The 18,461-nt window shown below is 49.7% G+C and overlaps 3 protein-coding genes across 3 annotated transcripts; 1 reads left to right on the top strand and 2 right to left on the bottom strand.

Annotated features, from left to right (window-relative positions):
* Nucleotides 1-1,709: 1,709 nt before the first annotated feature.
* Nucleotides 1,710-3,955, bottom strand: BP5553_00089 (Ypt of gyp1p; the record flags this gene model as incomplete). The annotated part of the gene is made up of 2 exons (XM_032008712.1): nucleotides 1,710-2,186; nucleotides 2,255-3,955. 2 exons carry the CDS (start codon nucleotides 3,953-3,955, stop codon nucleotides 1,710-1,712), a joined length of 2,178 nt encoding a protein of 725 aa, XP_031872766.1.
* A 931-nt stretch (nucleotides 3,956-4,886) lies between these two features.
* Nucleotides 4,887-9,847, bottom strand: BP5553_00088 (uncharacterized protein; the record flags this gene model as incomplete). The annotated part of the gene is made up of 12 exons (XM_032008711.1): nucleotides 4,887-5,288; nucleotides 5,415-5,550; nucleotides 5,615-5,723; nucleotides 5,775-5,942; nucleotides 6,349-6,417; nucleotides 6,474-7,332; nucleotides 7,383-7,844; nucleotides 7,936-8,295; nucleotides 8,342-8,703; nucleotides 8,748-8,951; nucleotides 9,029-9,347; nucleotides 9,437-9,847. 12 exons carry the CDS (start codon nucleotides 9,845-9,847, stop codon nucleotides 4,887-4,889), a joined length of 3,861 nt encoding a protein of 1,286 aa, XP_031872765.1.
* A 1,885-nt stretch (nucleotides 9,848-11,732) lies between these two features.
* On the top strand, nucleotides 11,733-17,896 carry BP5553_00087 (uncharacterized protein; the record flags this gene model as incomplete). Its single annotated transcript, XM_032008710.1, has 3 exons — nucleotides 11,733-16,589; nucleotides 16,641-17,729; nucleotides 17,780-17,896. 3 exons carry the CDS (start codon nucleotides 11,733-11,735, stop codon nucleotides 17,894-17,896), a joined length of 6,063 nt encoding a protein of 2,020 aa, XP_031872764.1.
* Between the last annotated feature and the right edge of the window lie 565 nt (nucleotides 17,897-18,461).

Here is an 18,461-nt window from a genome sequence, read left to right as displayed (position 1 = left end):
GCCAAAGTATCTCAGTCAGTAAGTGTAATGGTGTAAGGATTCTGACAGCTGCTCTAATTTCCAGGTCATTTTTTCAACATAAACCAACCCAAGAAAACAATAAAATCTGAGTATAATTATATTCCATTAAGGACTAGTTAATGATCTATTTCCTTACAGGAGAGGCATTTTAAATCTCTACACGTTCGTTTCAAATTTGGGTTTACATAGCGAGAAGGAATATACGGAGACACCGTACTAGGACAATATAGGGCGAATAAATAAGGAGGATAAAGTAAGTGTGCACAGAGTCGAGGTTTTATCAAGACAGAAGAGATATATAATAGCGGCCGAACTCGACCATAACCTTAAATATGGAGGGAAATTTTTAAAATACAGTGACCTCAGAGCCTTTACGCAGGCAAGATGCCACCACCTATACAGATAGCCGCTAGAATTTCTATTGTTCCGAGGAAGATAAAACTATACACCTCTAAGAAAACATACATGCCTAACTGCTTTCTAATATAGTAGTAGTCTATAGGCCCCTAGAATTAAAATAATAGACCTCTATATAGCTACTACCACTAATAGTTCATAATACCGAATTCTAAATTGTAGAGCCCCTCTTATATCTGCAAGTACGTGGTTTTATTTTTTTTAAGTTATTTTGAATTAGACTAATAAGAAACCTTAGAGAATAAGAATACAATTTAGACCGGCAATGTCTTTATATATAAAGTGAAGGGAACTGCATATTATATCGAATATCTATATAATATATAAGAATTTTCTAATTTTTCCCTAGGGTTTTAAGAAAAATTAAAACAAGCATTCTAAAGTGTTAGAGAATTAGAAGAACATAGTAAATCCTCTTTGTAATACTCTAAAGATGCATTTAATACTTTAGTTATAATACCACTACATACTATAAGTAATACCCAGACCGCGAGACTTAAAAATATATTTCATTAGTGGGATAGTTTAACCTCTGCCTAAACTTTACATCCGCATTAGGATTAACAATCACATTCGTGAAACTAAGGTATTCTATTAAGGGGGTTTTGATATGGGGGGGTTGTTTTGGTATGCGATATATAGTGGGGTTTTCAATTAGTATCTAGGAAGAATCGCCCATGACTTAACATGAGGGCTAAAGGGCGGGGGAACTGGCACGATTGAATGGATGATATGCCATACTGAGGATAGAGATGATTATGGATGGTGAGCATTAACTGGGATGATAATTCTTTTCCTACTACAACGCATTCTTACCGCGCCAAATCCAACGGGAACGAAAAGAAAACGTAAAGGAGAAAGTGCGACGAGTTGAGGAGCGAGATGACACCAAAAGTAGGAACCAATACTTTACCAAAAGAAACTTCACACCAGAATTCCGAAACACGGTACTGTATGTATGTAGGTCATGAATGCGTAGATATACATTATGTAGAAAGGGGTCAACTAAGTATATACTTCGTTTTCGTATCAACATCCGCAGCCACAGGCAGCAGACGACACACCCATCCATGTACCTCACCCCAATCTTATTAACTCCAATCCATGAGCTAGCCTTATTGTGATGTTCTGTCTCCCCAACAAGCCCCGGAAGACACAAGTCCAGAAAACGCCCAAATGAGGTGGTGCCGATAAGATTTATAACTTCAGAGCAAAAACGAAGGACTGGATGGGTTTATGATAAGTTATCCAGTCCGACCTATACATATGTATTATGACTTTCCGGCGCTTCTTAAACACTTCATCCAATCCTCCTCTCCAAGATTGCTATCCAAGCCACCGCGGACAATGTCGCAGATTTCCTTTGCGCTCTGCGCACCAAAAAGTCTGCCTTCTATGGAGAGTAGGTATGCGACACAGGCTCGGACCAATACGGCATCGCCTTCGAAGACCATGACGTCCCAAAGCCGAGTAGCATTGTCAAGACTCAGGCAACCCGTAAACATACTGGCGAAAAGGTCACCGAGATACATTTCTGGTTGGAGGTTGAACATGGGGTTTTTAAGCAGAGCGTATAATCGAGGGGATTTGATAGAGATTGTTGAAAGTAGAAGGGCGTATACTCGTGTTGTTGCGCCCGGGTCATTCGTGTGGAACGAGAGTGGTAATGGGCGGTTCAGGACATTCGACAAAGCTTGGAAGGCGGCCGAAGGGGTAGGGAGGTTTAGGAGTAGGATCGCAGCTATGGTCTGAATATTTATGTTAGTAAAACGAAGCTACGAGCACATCGTTCCAATGCAAAAAGAAGAAAACTTACACTCGTGCCATGCACATATCCAACATCGCTCCTATACATAGCGTAGGCCTTCAACACGTCCAACAACGATTCATGGAGTGGTGCGTCCGGTTGAAAGATCTTTAGCTCGGGATACGTCTTCTTTGCATCAGATTCGATCCGGTCCAGCCAGCCCTTCTTTTTCAATTCCTCGTTGTTCAACTGAGAACCACTCTTTACCGTGTTCTCCAAAGCTTGGGCTCTGCGCAGCGCCGCAGTATATGAAGCGTCGGAGAGCCCGAGTTCATTCCCAATTGCCTTCGCCCACACACTTCCTCGGCTCCGGGGAGTTACCCCACGCCACCAGAGTTCTCTCGTTCGTTTCTGGCGAGTAACCTCGTCCCAGTTTGGAAGCACATGCTCCTCCCAGATTTTCAGAAGCGAGTTGACTGTGTCATCTTTGCAAGTATTTTTTGCTAGCCTTTGAGACTCCCTCTTCCGGTCTGCCTCAGCAGACATAGCCATCATCCGCTGGTATTCTCTGAGGTGGCGTTTCTCTTCCGCTGGATCTTTCGGCGGAAGCCAGGAAGGACGAGTCCGAGACAGAACTGCCTCCTTCTCTTTCGAGATAGGAAGTGGGTCGATCATAATATCAGTCCTCCGTAAAGGCGGCAACTCAGCGATCGCGGATTTGACTCGAGGCTTGTTGGAGTTGGAGCTTTTCTGGTGTCGTGGGTCTGACGCCCTAGATTCCTCGTCCTCCGCGTGGGCTTCCAACGCCTCGGTCAAAGCCTTCGCTTCGTCGCTCAGTGTTGACAAGGCAGCTGTCCAACTCTTCGCCCGGCCCTTTGAGAACGAATCATGATTTATAGGAAACTGGCCCATACTAATTCCCCGATTTCCGGCTATCCCTGGCGGTCTGGGGGACCTTAGTTCTCCCTGTTCCGCTGGGATCGGAGACGTGCCATTGCCAACCGGTCTGGGTTTCTCCTTGGGAGATCGCTCGGGGCTTGTCGCGGTTGATGGTGATCGGCTGGCGGCCCTTTCTTGAGGAGGCCGTGGAGAAATCGGTACATTCTCTAGGAAACACTCATCCGGCACATCATCTCCATCATCTTCATCGCACTCCAGCTCGAGCTGTTGGGCAGTCTTCCTCTCCCTATTAGCCTGCCAGCTGCTTCTCCTTACCCTTAACTTCCCGGCAGAAAGACTTTGGGCGGATGTGGCGGATGTATTTGGACTCGAGCTTCGATTTCGTCTCATGGTAGAAAAAGAAGGGGAACTGGGGCTGCTTAATCCCCTTCGTAGGGTCGGTGTAGAGGCATTGGAAACAGGCATTAATCCCAAGCTATCCGTCGCACTTTTGACCTGGCCCCGTAGACTCGGAAAGGGGGGCTTTGGCTTCCCTACGGTCAATTCCCTCTGCGAGCGATTGGCACTCGCATTCGACATCGGGATGCGTTTTGGCTGTCTAGTGGTCGAGGTAGACCGCAGATCGCTGGCAAACGTTGCATCGTACGGGTTGGAGCTGGTCTTCGTCTGGAAGTGTGCAATATCGGTGTCGGCGCGCGACTCATCGTCGAGGCCAATGTCCTCGAAGTTGCTCACATCTTCAATTATGGTGTTCTCGTCGGACTGGTAGGAGGAGTGGAAGGAGGAGGATTTCGAGGATTTCGAGCCGCTGAGGTCGGGCGGAGAGCCTGGCATGGCAGCAGTGAAGCCTGCATCATCGAGGAAGTTCATCGCATCTTCGGAGAAAGGTGTTGAAGGCGGGGATCGAAACGTGTGGGCAACTCAGGGGTCCGAGGACGGATGGTTCGGTGTTGGAGGAGGATTTCGAGTTGTTTCAAAGCGTCGAGAGGGGATAGGCCTGGATGCCTCTGATTGAATACGAAGAACTGGCGGTAGGAAGCAGAGGCCGAGGGCGTATCAACACGGGGAAGGGTGATTAAACGAGCGTATTAACAATAGAATATAATTAGTGTATAGCGACGGTAAGGAGGTCGGATTATGGGTGATCTATTAGAGCGACGGGCGGTGAGGAGGTGCTGTAGAAGCTGTGAGTTGTTGTCGTGGAGAAAAAGTAACAACGGGGGGGGTGGATGAGGACGAGGATGAGGACGCTGGAAGCGGTGGAGGAAAGGAATAATAGCGAGTTTCGTTGCCTTGCTGGTTGGTATTGGCAAAATGCCGACATTACAGACGAAGGTAGGTAACTTACGGTACTACGGCATAGAACAATTCAATCCTCCTTCGTTCTGTATTGCACAGCTCTTATCCGTCTGCCAGTCTGCTGGCAGCTCGGTGCGTGTATCCCTCTCTTCTTGACCAGTTAATCGCACGATGTCTTGCTCTTCCTGTGGTCTTCTTTTTGACATATGTCTCTCTCTCTCTGCAAGCGTCGCCAACAACTCGCAGCCCCTGAACGCGGCGCTATGGCGTCGACGGATATTCCCAAGATTGGCTCGACAGGGGCTGGGCAAGGCGCAATTCACAATTATCCGGCAGATGAATGATAGCTAATAATGTGGGAGAGCTCCCCAGCATCCTTATCAACCGCCATGGGGTGGGTGGGACAGGATCGTCGTGCTTCCCCCGATATGCCATCATACTGCGTCGATATACGCTGGTGATACTTGAACCAGTATCTCGATGATGTCGCTGTTGTATTTGTTCAACCACGCTTGTTATCAGCCAAGTAGGCTCTAATAATCATTTCCAGGTTTTCGCTGACGGGTTGAATGGAGTTGGCCATTAGCGTGCCAGTCTTCCGGCCTCCGACAATGCCGAGGCCGTCGTGCCCGGCCACGATCGTGATCACTGATGGATGAAGGTGAGCTGGAACTTGGTAGTTTAGTTCCAATGGTTCCTGGCCTACGGGTCTCTGCAAGCAGCCACAGCCAACAAAGGGCGATGAAGGATCGTGGCTCAGCTTTAGTGGAGGGGCGCTCAAGAAGTTGGGGCAAAGGTTATAAGTTAGTCCAGTAGTAGGACTCCACCTGTAGTCTACAGTACATTTGTCGATCAATGACCTAATGGGACTAGTATCGAGGAGCAAGGCAGCTTTTGCTAAAACCTGGGATTAATCGGGCATGCCGGCAATAATTAATTATTATAACTCTAATTTTTATTGTTATTCCATCGTAGATCCTTGTGCATTATCAAATATCTATCCACCCTGAGTATCTATGCCCCTCTTTACTATTCCGCTCATTCGGTCACAAGCTCTTCCCTCCTTTACTCTTAACATCGCCACCCGTCTATCAAGCCACTCAAGCGTCTTTCTATATTTAGTCTGGCGCTTTCTCAGCACATCCCGGAATGCGTTAACCGCAAGCCTATTTATCGATAATTAGCATCCGTAAAACTACTAAAACCAAACGGCAAAAATGGAGAGTGTACCATTCGACCTGCACCTTCGTCAAAGCGCACTTATACCCGATATTTTTTGAATTCTTCGATTTGCTCTTCATCAATGCGAAGGCTAGATCGATTAGATCCGAGATGGTTTCTACGTAGATTAGAATTTTTGCGAGTTTCATTACGAGTAAATGTTACTTACTGATCAACAGATTCGTCCCTGGCTGTTTTCGGACTGGGAGACAACGGGCATATATCCACATTTTAGATGCTGTCTCGACGAACGCCGAATGCACGTTTGAGATAACCGTTTGGACGGAATTAAATGATGTATCGAGAAACATGGCGTGGCCTTGGATTTTAAATGCGTCTACATCAGAAGATATTAGCATCATTCCAACGCCAAGTAATTATTCTGCTAGAATGACGATAAGGCATTCGACCTCAACCGTAATTGCAATCTACAAAAATAAAGCGGGACAAAAAAGTAATTGAACGACGCAAAAATGCAAAAATAAAAACATACAACAGCAGGTATTCGCTGGTGGTCACCCACCCAACTACTAATCTGCCGATCTGAGGCTTGTGTATGGCAGAGCGGACGGGATGCCCATTTCTCCTCAGTCTATGGTCGTATGTGACAGGAATTCTCCTAATGCATTATATATACCGGAGAGGCTGCACACCACATCTGCCCATGCGATTTCGTGGCCCACCAACCAACCCACACCTAGTGAGATTGAAAGGGCGGGATGAAAGAAATGACCTGAACTTACTTAACACCTTCCGATGGAAGTTCTTTCCTGGGTTTTTCGAAAATTCAACGGTCAGAGAATCAACAGTATCTTTCGTTTTCGTTAGCCACATCCGCATCACCCTTCCAGGAAAAAGGAAAATGTACCTAGATCCTTCCGCCTCTCTCTGTCTCGTGTTACATTCAGCGTCCGAGTGTTGATGAAACTTCCGCAGTATGGAAAATCGCTGGTCCCAACGAGTCTTGCAACTTTCTTGTTGTTGATTGTGGCTTCAAAGTTGAGCAGTGTTTTATCTGGATTGACACGCACACCGTAGGCGGGCAAACCGTCGTGCATGATTTGGAGAAACTGCTTTGCGTGAGACTTGTTAGTAGTAACGAGTAGGAAATCGTCGATATATCGTAGCAGTAGACTCTGTTCCGGGTCGAGGAATCCAAGGTGTTGCGCCTCCAGATCTCCATAGAAGTAATTGCACAATAGGGATGAAAGCACCGATCCCTGAGGAATTCCTTCTTTCTGTCGGTAAAACTTCTTCCCGATCTTGACCATGTTCCGTTGCACATGTTCGGCCAAAAGATCGAGCAATTCCTCCCTGTCTCGGAACTTGCCTACGATATTCTCGACAAAAATCATATGCTTCTTTTTCACAGCAAGGTCGGTCTCGAGGGCTGCTTCGAAGCTCTGGAAATTAGTACCTTTTTTTGCAGTAGCCACCCATCTCCGTATTGGTTTCGTCCTTTCACGACCAAGCAGGTCTTCCCGGAAATTCTCCCCTGGCTTGATCTCCACATGTTTCGAAATGCGATACTCCGACTCTGATAGAAGAGACGACATCAAGTTGACTACCGCTGCTTGTGGTATAGTGTCAAATGCCGCTTTAACATCGACCTTGACGAAATAGAAGGGCATTGACGAGGTAGTATGCCGTAGCTTAAATAATTTGAGTTTTTCGTATATATCTCCGACTGATGCGAGCGTTGCTCCAAGTCGATCCGGATTTCTCGTCTAAAAGGGTCAGTTTAGTTCCGACATGGACCTCTAGAGTAGAAATATACCTTTTCGTATGTAAAGGCGTTAAAGACCGGAGCAAGTATAGAGTTGATGCTGCTTCCAAGGAAGTTTTTCGAACCCCTTTTGATCGTTCTTCGTCTTAGATTCATGATCGGCCGCAGGCCAGTCTCTTTAGGAAGTAGCCTCAGCTGGCTGAAGCCCAATGGTCGCGATTCTAGCAATCTGTGGGCCCGCTCTAGTTTCATCTCCTCAAACATGGTAAGTTTTAATGCTGCAATGGCGGGCTCAGCTAGCGTGCGCCAAACGTCGTGGCGGAAATAGAAGAGACGATATTTGTGGATGTTGGATTCTGTGACATGGAAATTGGTCCGGATGAGGGGGATGAGAATGGAGTCGAAGATGTAGTAGAGGAACTCGTGGAATATCTCCATCCGCTTGTTCAGGTCCGACTTCGCAAGCTTGTTTCCAGCGCAATTGGGAGGCTCTAGCCATTCTATGGTTGAGATCTGACAGTTTATTAGAGTTTTGCTTTTAGGTTTTGTAGAGCTCAAGGGGACACTATCCGGGAAATCTGTAGAGTGATGGGGCTTATCTTACTTGAAGGCCTTGTGACAGCTCGTGAAGGGTTAGGTTCTCAAACCTGCGAAGTTCAATAAATCGGTGGACATTGTGGGAAAATATCTTCTCATTGTGCGCCTGCACTTGTCCAGTTCCCCAAAATTCCTTAGGGATAAGCCTTGTGAGAACTGCGCGGCAAAATGCTGATACCATCGCCTGGGGAGTTGCATGAAGCATCATAGATAGCTGTTTGCCAGGTATTACAGCCTTCATTCCGGGTGAGTTTGTGAGCTGCGGGGCGGTAGAGATAGAATCCTGCGTCTTAAATACAGCAGAGACTTCACTTATTTCCTGGGAGTCCGGTTGTGGAATTACAAAATTAGATCCACCCCCGGAAACCTTTGCCATTAGCACGATATGGGCCAGGCAGGGTATAATGACTTACTGGGCAGTAATGTTCAATCAACTGCTTATACGAGCACCGGCTATGCTGGATCTGTAATTTCCGCGCCAAATCTATTGCCCGCCCGCGAAGTCTTTTGGGAATTTTTGGTGTGGTTGGTGAGGGGTATTTAGCATTGATCTCGTCTTCGCGCAGGGTGTAGTCCATATATGCTTGGACTGTTTGACGGGCATCTGTTTGACTGGTGAAGACATTATGAAGACCAAACTGTCGTGGAAATAAATACATCATAGTATAAATAGTGCTTGTTGCAATGGAGCTGTGGCCCTCCGGAGGCAGAAGTTTGCCAGCCGTATCAGGGCCACTCGAACCCCTTGCTTTGAGAGGATAACGGTTGAGCACATCTATAAAGTTAGCCAAACACTCACAGAAGTCGGTAGACACGTACGTATGTGTTTAAGTCCAAATTGGACACGCCCTTGTGCGTTCGAAGGAGCCCGAGCATAAAGCATACGGCTACGGACGAAGACGATGCTCGATAAACATCTGTCGACGACGCCAACATGCTTACGCTTCTTTACAAGGCTGGATAAGTCCGCAGAGAGTTTTCCAATACTCATAGGTAAAGTTTGAAGATCATTCAGCGGGACTCCTGTGATTCACAATGTGTCAGCGCCGAGGGTACGGGGAATAAACAGAGCTGGCTCGGCGCTGGACCCGCCTACTCACCACACAACTGATGATAGACTCCACGTCCACTGGCGACTTCCAGGAAAACACCACAATCCAAGATCAAGTCGATCATCGCCCTTTCACCTTCCTTCCCTACGAGAGCAAGAACTTGCGGCCATGGGGCCCTTTTCATCGAAGTTACATGACTATTGGGGTAAGTCGACACTACACCTGGAATGGCTGCGTGCGGGTTTTCCTCCCGGATTACCATACGAGAGCTGACATCCCTTCGAAAGCCTTGACATAACAGGTGATTAAGCCTGCCATTTGATGCCTGGTTCTTCGAAAACAGCAGCCATATTGCAAAATCGACGATCTGGATGTGTGTTAGTGAGGAACTCGCTGCTGGGGTAATAGCATTCCGAGGCAAGGCGATCGCCACGATAGGGATAAACACAAACGCACCTCAGACTGGGAGTAACTCCCCACTGAGCTCAGATCCGCAAACATGGACGTGGATTCATCAGCCTTTTGCGAGAAGGTTGTCCATTGCCGCCATCTCTCATCGCCAGAGTCGTTGTTGGAGACCGATACCCCAACCAATGTCCCGTCAAGGAATGCGGACAGGGCCTCATTTGCTGGCCGTATTTGCGAGTTCTTTTCATATCCAAGGGATGATATTTTCTTCCTCCTGACTTTGGAGGTGCTGGGTAACTTTGAAAGTAGATAGTCGCGCAGAGTCAATACCTGGGGATAGAATTGAACAAGCAAGGCTTGTTTAACGACTGGGTCACCATTGCCCTTCTGCACTTCCTGGCTGTTGCACTGGCCTTCACCTCCGCTACTGGGCCGCTTCCTCTTTCTTTTCCCAGTCATGATGAATAGTAGTCCTGTTGGCCGAGGCTTAAATTCTTAATGGGCTCCTGACTCCCGAGTTCAGGTTACGCCAAGTGTTTGTCCTGGTCGAAACAGGGGAACGGATATCAGTCTATGGAGGGAACATTGCATTTGGTCCGTTTACGCGCACTTCGTACGAGCACTGATTGACCTGTCAGGATCGCGATTTCCCTGCTTTGGCCGAGGGCAGTTCGTGTGCAACGTCGGCGAGCGAGTGCAGGCCAACGAACTGCGATATTGATAATCGATACGATATGTATTGATTGTTGTTGCGAGAAACCCCCTTGCCTGCTTGCGTTGCATCGCGTTTGGGCGCATGGACTCACTCCAATGGGACTCCGTGTGGATTCTGGAAGAACGCAAATAGTGGTGGCTGTGGCTGTGCGACACGTGATCCTTGGGAGTGATGGGGACAGCTAAACTCCTTTGGGGAGCAGCGCCGGTGGCGCAGGCCGCAACGGGCTTAGCGGCTCGCGGCTGCGGCTGCGGCTAATAATACGACGGGATCGGCGGAAGGTCCCGCGACATCTGACGGAGAGAAAAGAGAAAGAGAAAGAGAGAAAAGAGGAACAAACAAAACAAACAAATACGAGGCTAAGCCGTCTCTTCACGCTTCCCCGTACTTCGCATACGGGGCATTGCTATATTTTCCTACCGGTGCTGTACCTGGCCTTGGACTGAGGGGAAGAGGACCCGACAGCACAGGGCAAGCTCTGCCTTATCACGGTTTTACAGTCCTGTATCAGAGCCACCGCCAGCCCAGAGCCCCAGGGAGATTACCGGAGCTGCGGAGCCCCACGCCGCCCGACCTAAGCAGGGCCAGGGAACATTCTCGTGTCTGGACTTGTTATTTAGATTGCCTGTCGGGCGGGTGAAGAAAAAGTACAGAGCATTATATTGCTGACGAGAGGAAGCTGGCTTGGGCACCACCAAGACTCGCATTCTTAATATTGCAAGCAACAGGCGCCAGCATCCCTTGGTGACACGGCGACTGGACTGGTGGGCACTTGAAATCTCCCGTCTGATGTTGGGAACGCCTCTCTCTCACGCTGCTCAAGCCTCTCAAGCCTCTGCAGCCCGAGTCTCTTGATTTCCCCATTTGCCGTGAAGGGCTGTCCGAGGGGGCGTTTGGAACGTTAGACTCCGTGCACCTAGTCTTGGTTCGGGGATAGAGTGTTTCTAAATCGAGCGAGGACTTGCACTTGATATCGATGATACCAGCGAGGTACCAAGTATCGCGACAACTTGTATTGTGTTAATACCATACAAGACAGTCGTGGTCGGAGGTTGCTACGAAGTACTATTACTACTACTATTACCATTGCGGTTACAGTTACTCCTGTCATTACTGCCACTGCTGCCAATTATTGACGAGGCCCAACAACAACACCAGCGACGGGAGCACGACAGCAAAGTCGCATATCACCGCCTTCCAGTCGCTCAACTCGCAGTTCTCAACCCTCAACCCTCACCTCTCTCGCTCTCCCACACATCAAACAAACCAAAAAGCAAATCCCCTCACCACCACTCACCTGTCCGAATCCCCATCCCAATCCCCTCCACGGTGTACGACCTCCCTCCGTGCGAGTAGCGGTGGCGAACCTCCGTGCAAACGTTGCGCCCGCATCGCATCGTATCGTATCGCATCGCCAATCCCCGACAGGGACCACGTCAATTGCTCAAACGTCAACCCCGTCGACGCGCGAATCACCATCCCAGACCACTCAGCTTCCTCCACGACCTCTGACACCGACACCTGCGTGCATGGATCGGGAGCTTCTCGCTGCCATTGCCCATCAATCAAGTCAATCAACCTCACGCTGCGAGTTCAAGCACGACCGAGCCTGATCGATGTCCAGGCACCATGGAGAGCGGCATCAACGCAGACCAGAATTTCTATTCTAGGCGCCCGCTCCATCATCATGCTACGAGTGCTCACCCACAACAGCAGCAGCAGCCCCAACCGCATGGTCAACCTCTGCCTCAAGCTCAAGCTCAAGCTCAACCCCAAACACAAACGCAAACACGCCCTCGATCTCAACCTCATCCTCCCTACCAACATCCGCATCCGCATCCGCATCCGCATGCCCATCGCCTTTCCCACAATCACCAGCCCCCGCCGCTCCCCGATTTCGAGTCCAGCACCCCGTCCCCGCAACCGTCGCCGAAGCTGTCGGCCCTGACTGCTGATAACCTTCAGGACTTCGCTGCAAATGGGTATGGAAATGGGCTAGGCATGGCCGATGGTGACCCTGCCGAATTCTACAGAGAGTACCGCGGTGCGCAACAGCCCGCCAACGGCTACATAGACATCGCGACAAACGGAATGGCTGCAGCTACGTCCGTGTCTCGACCTGCGCCGTCGTCGTTAAGGTCAAATGGAAATGGCACGACTCCTAGGCACCCCCCGTTAGCTGGACGAAACATGAAACCTTCATATCGCTCCGCCTCGTCCCCCCTCGAGGACAGAATGGGACCCGACTTTGCAAGATCGAATGTAATACCCAACGGCACGCCTAGAGCCCGACAGACCAGCGTCAAGGAGCTGCTCAAACGATTCGATCCGAACAATGAACCCTCGAGTACCACGCCTCGCAAGCCCGCTCCTCGCATGGCTGCAAAGGATGGCAGTGCGCCAGGCGCGCCGGGAAATGTGCAGGGAGTGCCTCGATACATGGCGCGGACAACTGCGAGTAATCATCATATAGCAAACACCACACGGGCAGGTATGTCCACGAGAGATGGCGAGGCAGGAAGAGTCAAGGCCCGCGAACAGCCGAGGACTACACAGAGAGCTAGGTTCGCGAATGAAGATCAGCTTTCAAACAATACACTCTCTGGCGTTGCTCGCAGCCCCCGGTCCCGAAATTCAGTCTCTGGAAGCAATCCACATGGCTCCCTATCGATGACCAATTTGTCGCCAACGTCACCGACCTCACCACCCACCAATTTCCCGTCCCAAATGTCTGGGTCCGGAAAACAACCTTTGTTCGGGGAGGTGTTGCCTGCTGGACCAGGTTCGGATAATATTGCATATGGGATTCCTCACTCCGCCACCCGCAGAACCTCAGATTCGAATCTACAGCCCCCACACTGGGCAGTCCATCGCAGTCGATCAGATGCAGATGATTCTCCGTCCTCCCCAACCGCATGGTACCTGGGGGCCACGTCAGCACTTGAAGATGTTATCCCAAATCAATCTTCATACTCCACTCCTGGTCATAATCGGAACCATAGTGATCTTGCTGATATGAAGGTGAACACTCTGAAAGGCGTTACCCCGTCTTTCCAGACCTCGACCACCACCCAGCCTACCTCACCGCAGCCGCGCACTGCATCTAGATTGCCAGTACGCACCAAAAGATTAAGCAACTCCTCGGAGTCCTCTAGCCAACCGTCAACCCGAGCCGCCTCCCCATTTGCGACAAAGACTTTTGCAAATGGAAAGAAACACGGCCCTGAGCAGCACACATGGAGTCCGGGTGGTCGTGCGACGACGCCGACGAGCCGTGTTGTTATATCCGCACAGAAATCTCCTCGAGGTAGAGCTCAGAAAGCCGAAGCACAAAAGGCAGAAGCACAGAATAATTCTAGTTTGCCTGCCTATATCAAGTCCCCTCCAACCAAAACTTCCCCTCCTTTACGAAGTTCCCGGCCGAGGCAACCCGTTTCAGCTGCAACAACTACGAGTTCGAGGCAAAAGGCTAGAGATCATTCCACCTCGCCGCAAAACATGCAGTCGGGGATGAAGATCACTCGCAATGGCCGATCCCAAGAGTCATCAGCCGGAAAGAAACCAGATCTGGCATCTATAGATTTTGTGGCTCAAAGAGCTAAAGTAAAACGAGCATATACTAAGTCTATCCATGAAGCTGAGCAAAAGGAAATTCGTGCGGCAAACATGCGACGATTGGAGGAGAGGCGCGCGAAGGACTCGGCTGCGCTGGCAAAGAAGGAAGCAGAGGCAGCACAGGCCGCCATGGAAACAACTCCTATACCGGCTGTTGAGCCGGAACCAGAGCAGGCACCAAAGCAGGAGCCAGAGCAGGAGCCAGAGCAGGAACCAGAGCCCGAACTGGAGCAGGAAGCAGAGATAGAACGTAGTCCGCAAACGCCATTGCAGATCACCACTTCTTTCCCGAGGGCTGAGCACCTCGCGATTCAGCGAAACAATACTCAAATGGAGGAAGACTCTCCCACCCTGGGCATTCCTGGTAGTTTCGTTGACTATGACGAGCCACCCTCTGCTGTATCCAATGCCACAGGAATCACTGAAATCGAAAACGAACCCCAGACCGAAGAAGCGCGGTTGCGCCGGATACCGTCTGTAAGACGACATGAGCCAAGCCGATTATCAAGCCAGATAGTCTTTACAGCTGATGACTTAAGTCCTGAGCAGGCACTCTTCGGGATTAACCACGAGCAAGAATCTATTGATATTATTCTTGCTCTTGCGCCTGTTGAACAGCCAGGACTGGGATTGTCTCTAGGAGCCGATGACCTGGCCCGAGATCCCCCCCAAAAAGATATTGGCCTGGATGATAGACATAGCGTGGAGTATAATCAACCGATATTTGCATCGACGCTTACTACAACAAGCCCAGAAGCATCTCCTCAACCATCGGGATCTGTAACACCTTGGAAATCCGATGATAGCTATGGCAACAGCAAGGACCATCGCACTAATTACGCTACGCACCCTAATAATAACTCATTTCCGGACCCTCCACAAATTTCCTACGCGACGGAAGTAGATTATGGTGTATCTCCAGATCATCCTGATGGGCCTCGGCTACAGCTCCCTACTCTAAGGACGGCTTTGGCGCCCCCATCACTAACTGTCAGTGAAGCTGACTATGACCATTTGCACACCCCGGTGACTGATATGGAGGATGAAGGTTCTGAGGATGTGGGAATATCCAGTTCGAGTCGCCAGCTGGCCTATGATAGCAATCAGCCAACCCGCCCCGCTTCTCAGGTTAACCGTTCCAGTCACCAGTCGTCCTGGACTGATTATTCCATGGACTCTGCGCAGGAATATCCTGGAGAAGCAGATTTCTACAAACCCCCTTCAGTGTCATCGAATACGGAGAATCATGCTGCATTTTCTCAGGGAGAGCAGTTAGAATCCGCCACACCCCCGGTTCCGCCAAAGCCTGAAGGCTATAGTCCAATCCCGTCTCCTGGATTTGCCAGACATGCACCCCGTGTCCCTAGTCCCACCGGCCACCAGTTGCCTCCGATATCGACAGGTGATGGATTCGCTGTGGGCTTTTCAGAACATTCCAGACTCAGTGCCACTTCGGCCCCTCTATGGCAGGATTATTCTCCCCCGCCTCACACAGCCCCTGAACCTACCAAAGACCCCCCTATTCTCCCACCAACCCGCTCACCACCGCCCCCCAATATCCCCAGCGTGCGCCCACCACCCGACGATGACCAAGCCAACCACAATGGACCTGATTATAATTCCGAATCTGGACGCATTAGCGATGATATTTATTCCAACCGGCCTTCCGAGTCCGAGTCTCGTTCTAGCACCCAGATACCCTTTGAGGAAGTAATTATGGCTCATGCAACGTCCCAAAAGGTTTCAATACCGGAGACCGAGGAGGAGAAAGAAGCTGCGGCAAAGCAAAAGAAGCGGCTGTTCCGGAGACGAATGCTTATCAAGGAGCTTGTTGATACCGAGTCGGTGTATTTGAAGGACATGAATGTAGTCGAAGAAATCTACAAAGGCACGGCCGAAGCCTGCCCTAAGCTTGATGCTAGCGACGTCAAGACCATTTTTAGGAATTCGGATGAGATAGTTGCCTTCTCGACGACGCTACTCGATGATTTGAAGGTTGCGGCAGTAGCCGTATATTTGCCACGTGCTCAAAAGTCCAGACAAAGTAAAGCAACGTCGGTCTCCCCAAGTCCTGATGATAGGCTTTCGACAGCAACCACATTGAACGAGGGCCTGCAGACAGACGAGCAAAAGGACCACAGAACGTTTGTTGGTGTGGCCTTTGGCAAACATCTTAAAAAAATGCAACTGGTCTATACCGACTACTTGAAGAACAGCGAGACCGCCAGCGCACGGCTGTCAGCGTTGCAGAATGATGGCTCGGTCAAAGTATGGCTGAGCGAGTGCAATATTGTTGCAAAGGATCTGACGGCCGCCTGGGACCTTGATGCTTTGCTCGTCAAGCCGGTTCAGCGCATCACTCGCTATCAACTCCTCTTCAAAGAGATGCTTGAGCAGACTCGCGAAGACCATCCGGACTACGAGGCTTTGCAGGTTGTTGTCCGAGAGTTGCTTGCTATGCTTAGGAACATTGATGAGCTGAAGAAGCGTATAGAAATGGTGGGCAAGATCGTCAACCGCAAACGCAAAGATTCTGATGTTCGAACTGGGTTGGCAAAAGCCTTTGGCCGATCAAGAGAGAAAACCGCCGAGAAGCTTCAGTCTAATGCATCACGCGCTCAAGACGATGAAATGTATCAGAAGATGCATGAGAGGTATGGTGATGATTATTTGCGACTGCAGGTCGTGCTGCGCGATGTCGAATTCTACACTCGGCAAATCTCCATATATGTCCATGATTTCTTACGATATCTCTCGGCTATGGAGCTTGTAATGCGCCTGAGCCCAAGTCAATGGCCGGAAATCGAGAGCAAATGGGCTCGCTTCAATATGTCTATGAGGGACATGAGTACGGTGGCACTGGAGGAACATGTAAGATTTTCGACGATTTCGTATTTCGTTCGGGCTGCTAACAAATCTTAGGTCACCAACATTCGAGTCAGAGTGATCGAGCCTTTCGAGAAAGTCATACAGTCTTACGGCCCTCCTGGTCTTGCTATGAAAAAGCGCGCCAAGCGCCGCATTGACTATGAGAAATCCGTTCTCTCCAAGGGTCCCATCCCAATCAAGCTCAACGATAAAGATTCAACCAAGGTCGATCAGTATACAGCATTGAATGAGACACTAAAGCTTGACCTGCCAAAGTTGTCGGCACTGACTGAGAAGCTGGGTAATATTTGCCTAGGCAACTTTGTCGTGATTCAGTGCCAGTGGTGGGGCATCTGGCAGAAGAAGGTTAGGACCGTCCTGGAGGAAAGCCAGATCCCGAAGGAGGTTGTCGATATCGTGAACATGTTCAGTCGTGATTACACAATCATCGACGCTCAGACTAAAGAATTGGGCATCGTCAACGGCAATTTTAACGGCATCGCTGTACCTAAGTTGTCAGAGGGCGATAGCAGGAAAGGCCGGCCGTCAAATTTGTCAAGTCGATCTCGTGGACTCTCGCTCAACAGCGATATGACTCCTAGCCTGCCAACACCGGAATTTCCCAAGCGTCTCAGTGGCCACTTCGCTCTGTCGCCAACCGCGTCCACTACGCCCAATGCGCCTCAGTTTGCTTACCAGCCTCAAGCATACTCAGCCAACCACTCTCGAGCCGGTTCCGGATCTCCTGCTACGCCTGATACCTTTTCTCAGCCGCGGCCTTCAGCATCAAGTTTAGCTAGACCTAATACGGGACGCAGTTTCACATCAGATAATGGTGGACAACGGGCCAGCAATGACTACAATTCTCCCTACCGGCGCGAGTCAGGTTCAACGTACAACTCGACCTACCACATGGATGGACCGCCAGTCTCTACTCGACCTTATTCTGGCATCTTCCATTCAGCCATGCCCATGCCTGATGGCCCGGAGGATAGCCAGCGATCTTCAAGGAACTCGTCCCGTGATCGAAATGTCTCAGGTGGCTATAATGTGCTCTACTTAGCTGCCAGTCTATTTGAGTTTAATATCAGTGCCACCAAAACGGAAGCCGGATACCCCTATCTGACGTATTCGGCTGGTGAAGTAAGTTGCCTGCCTCCTGCTGTTGGAAATTCTCAACTAACCTTTTCTAGATCTTCGATGTCATTGGTGAAAAGGGAGAGCTCTGGCTTGCTAAGAACCAGGACGACCCATCTGACACCGTGGGTTGGATCTGGAGCAAGCACTTTGCGCGTCTAGCGGCGGATTAAACCCCAATCCACCTCGTTCAATATTTGTTTGTGTATTAACCGGCGTTCTTGAGAAACAGCATAAAGGAACGGCGGAGTTGGTAATATTATGGAAGGAATGATGTTAGGAATACTGGAAACGGCGGGATACAATACCAAGAAATGTGCGGCGTTCTAAGGAGGATTCATACTTGTGTTTCAACTTTGCAGCGAGGCGCGAATTGTCTTCATCTCGACATCGAGCCTTTTCTTTTCTTACTACTTTGCGTTTTCGATTCTTTCAATCCCTCATATCAGCGACATCAGCGACATGATACCAGGAGAGCGGATTTCATGCATTTTCACATGCAAGGGGGACGCTGCTAGAGGTTTCCCAGCAGCCATCCATGCAGAAAAAGCTTTTTCCCTTGGGTTTTCACGACTGGTTGCCTGCTTTCGGCGTGACGGCGTGCTAGTTGGGCTGGACTTTGGTGGGCAAAACAAATTAGTGCTGCTCGCGAGGGCTGGATGGGATGGTACGGAACTGGACAGCGCTGGGATAATTGCATGTATCAGGCTTAGAGCATTAGATGCAGATAAACCGGTG

The sequence above is a fragment of the Venustampulla echinocandica genome (genome assembly GCF_003357145.1).
Source record: "Venustampulla echinocandica strain BP 5553 chromosome Unknown scaffold_0, whole genome shotgun sequence".
NCBI lineage: Eukaryota > Fungi > Ascomycota > Leotiomycetes > Helotiales > Pleuroascaceae > Venustampulla > Venustampulla echinocandica.
This window is presented reverse-complemented; position numbering and strand designations above follow the sequence as displayed.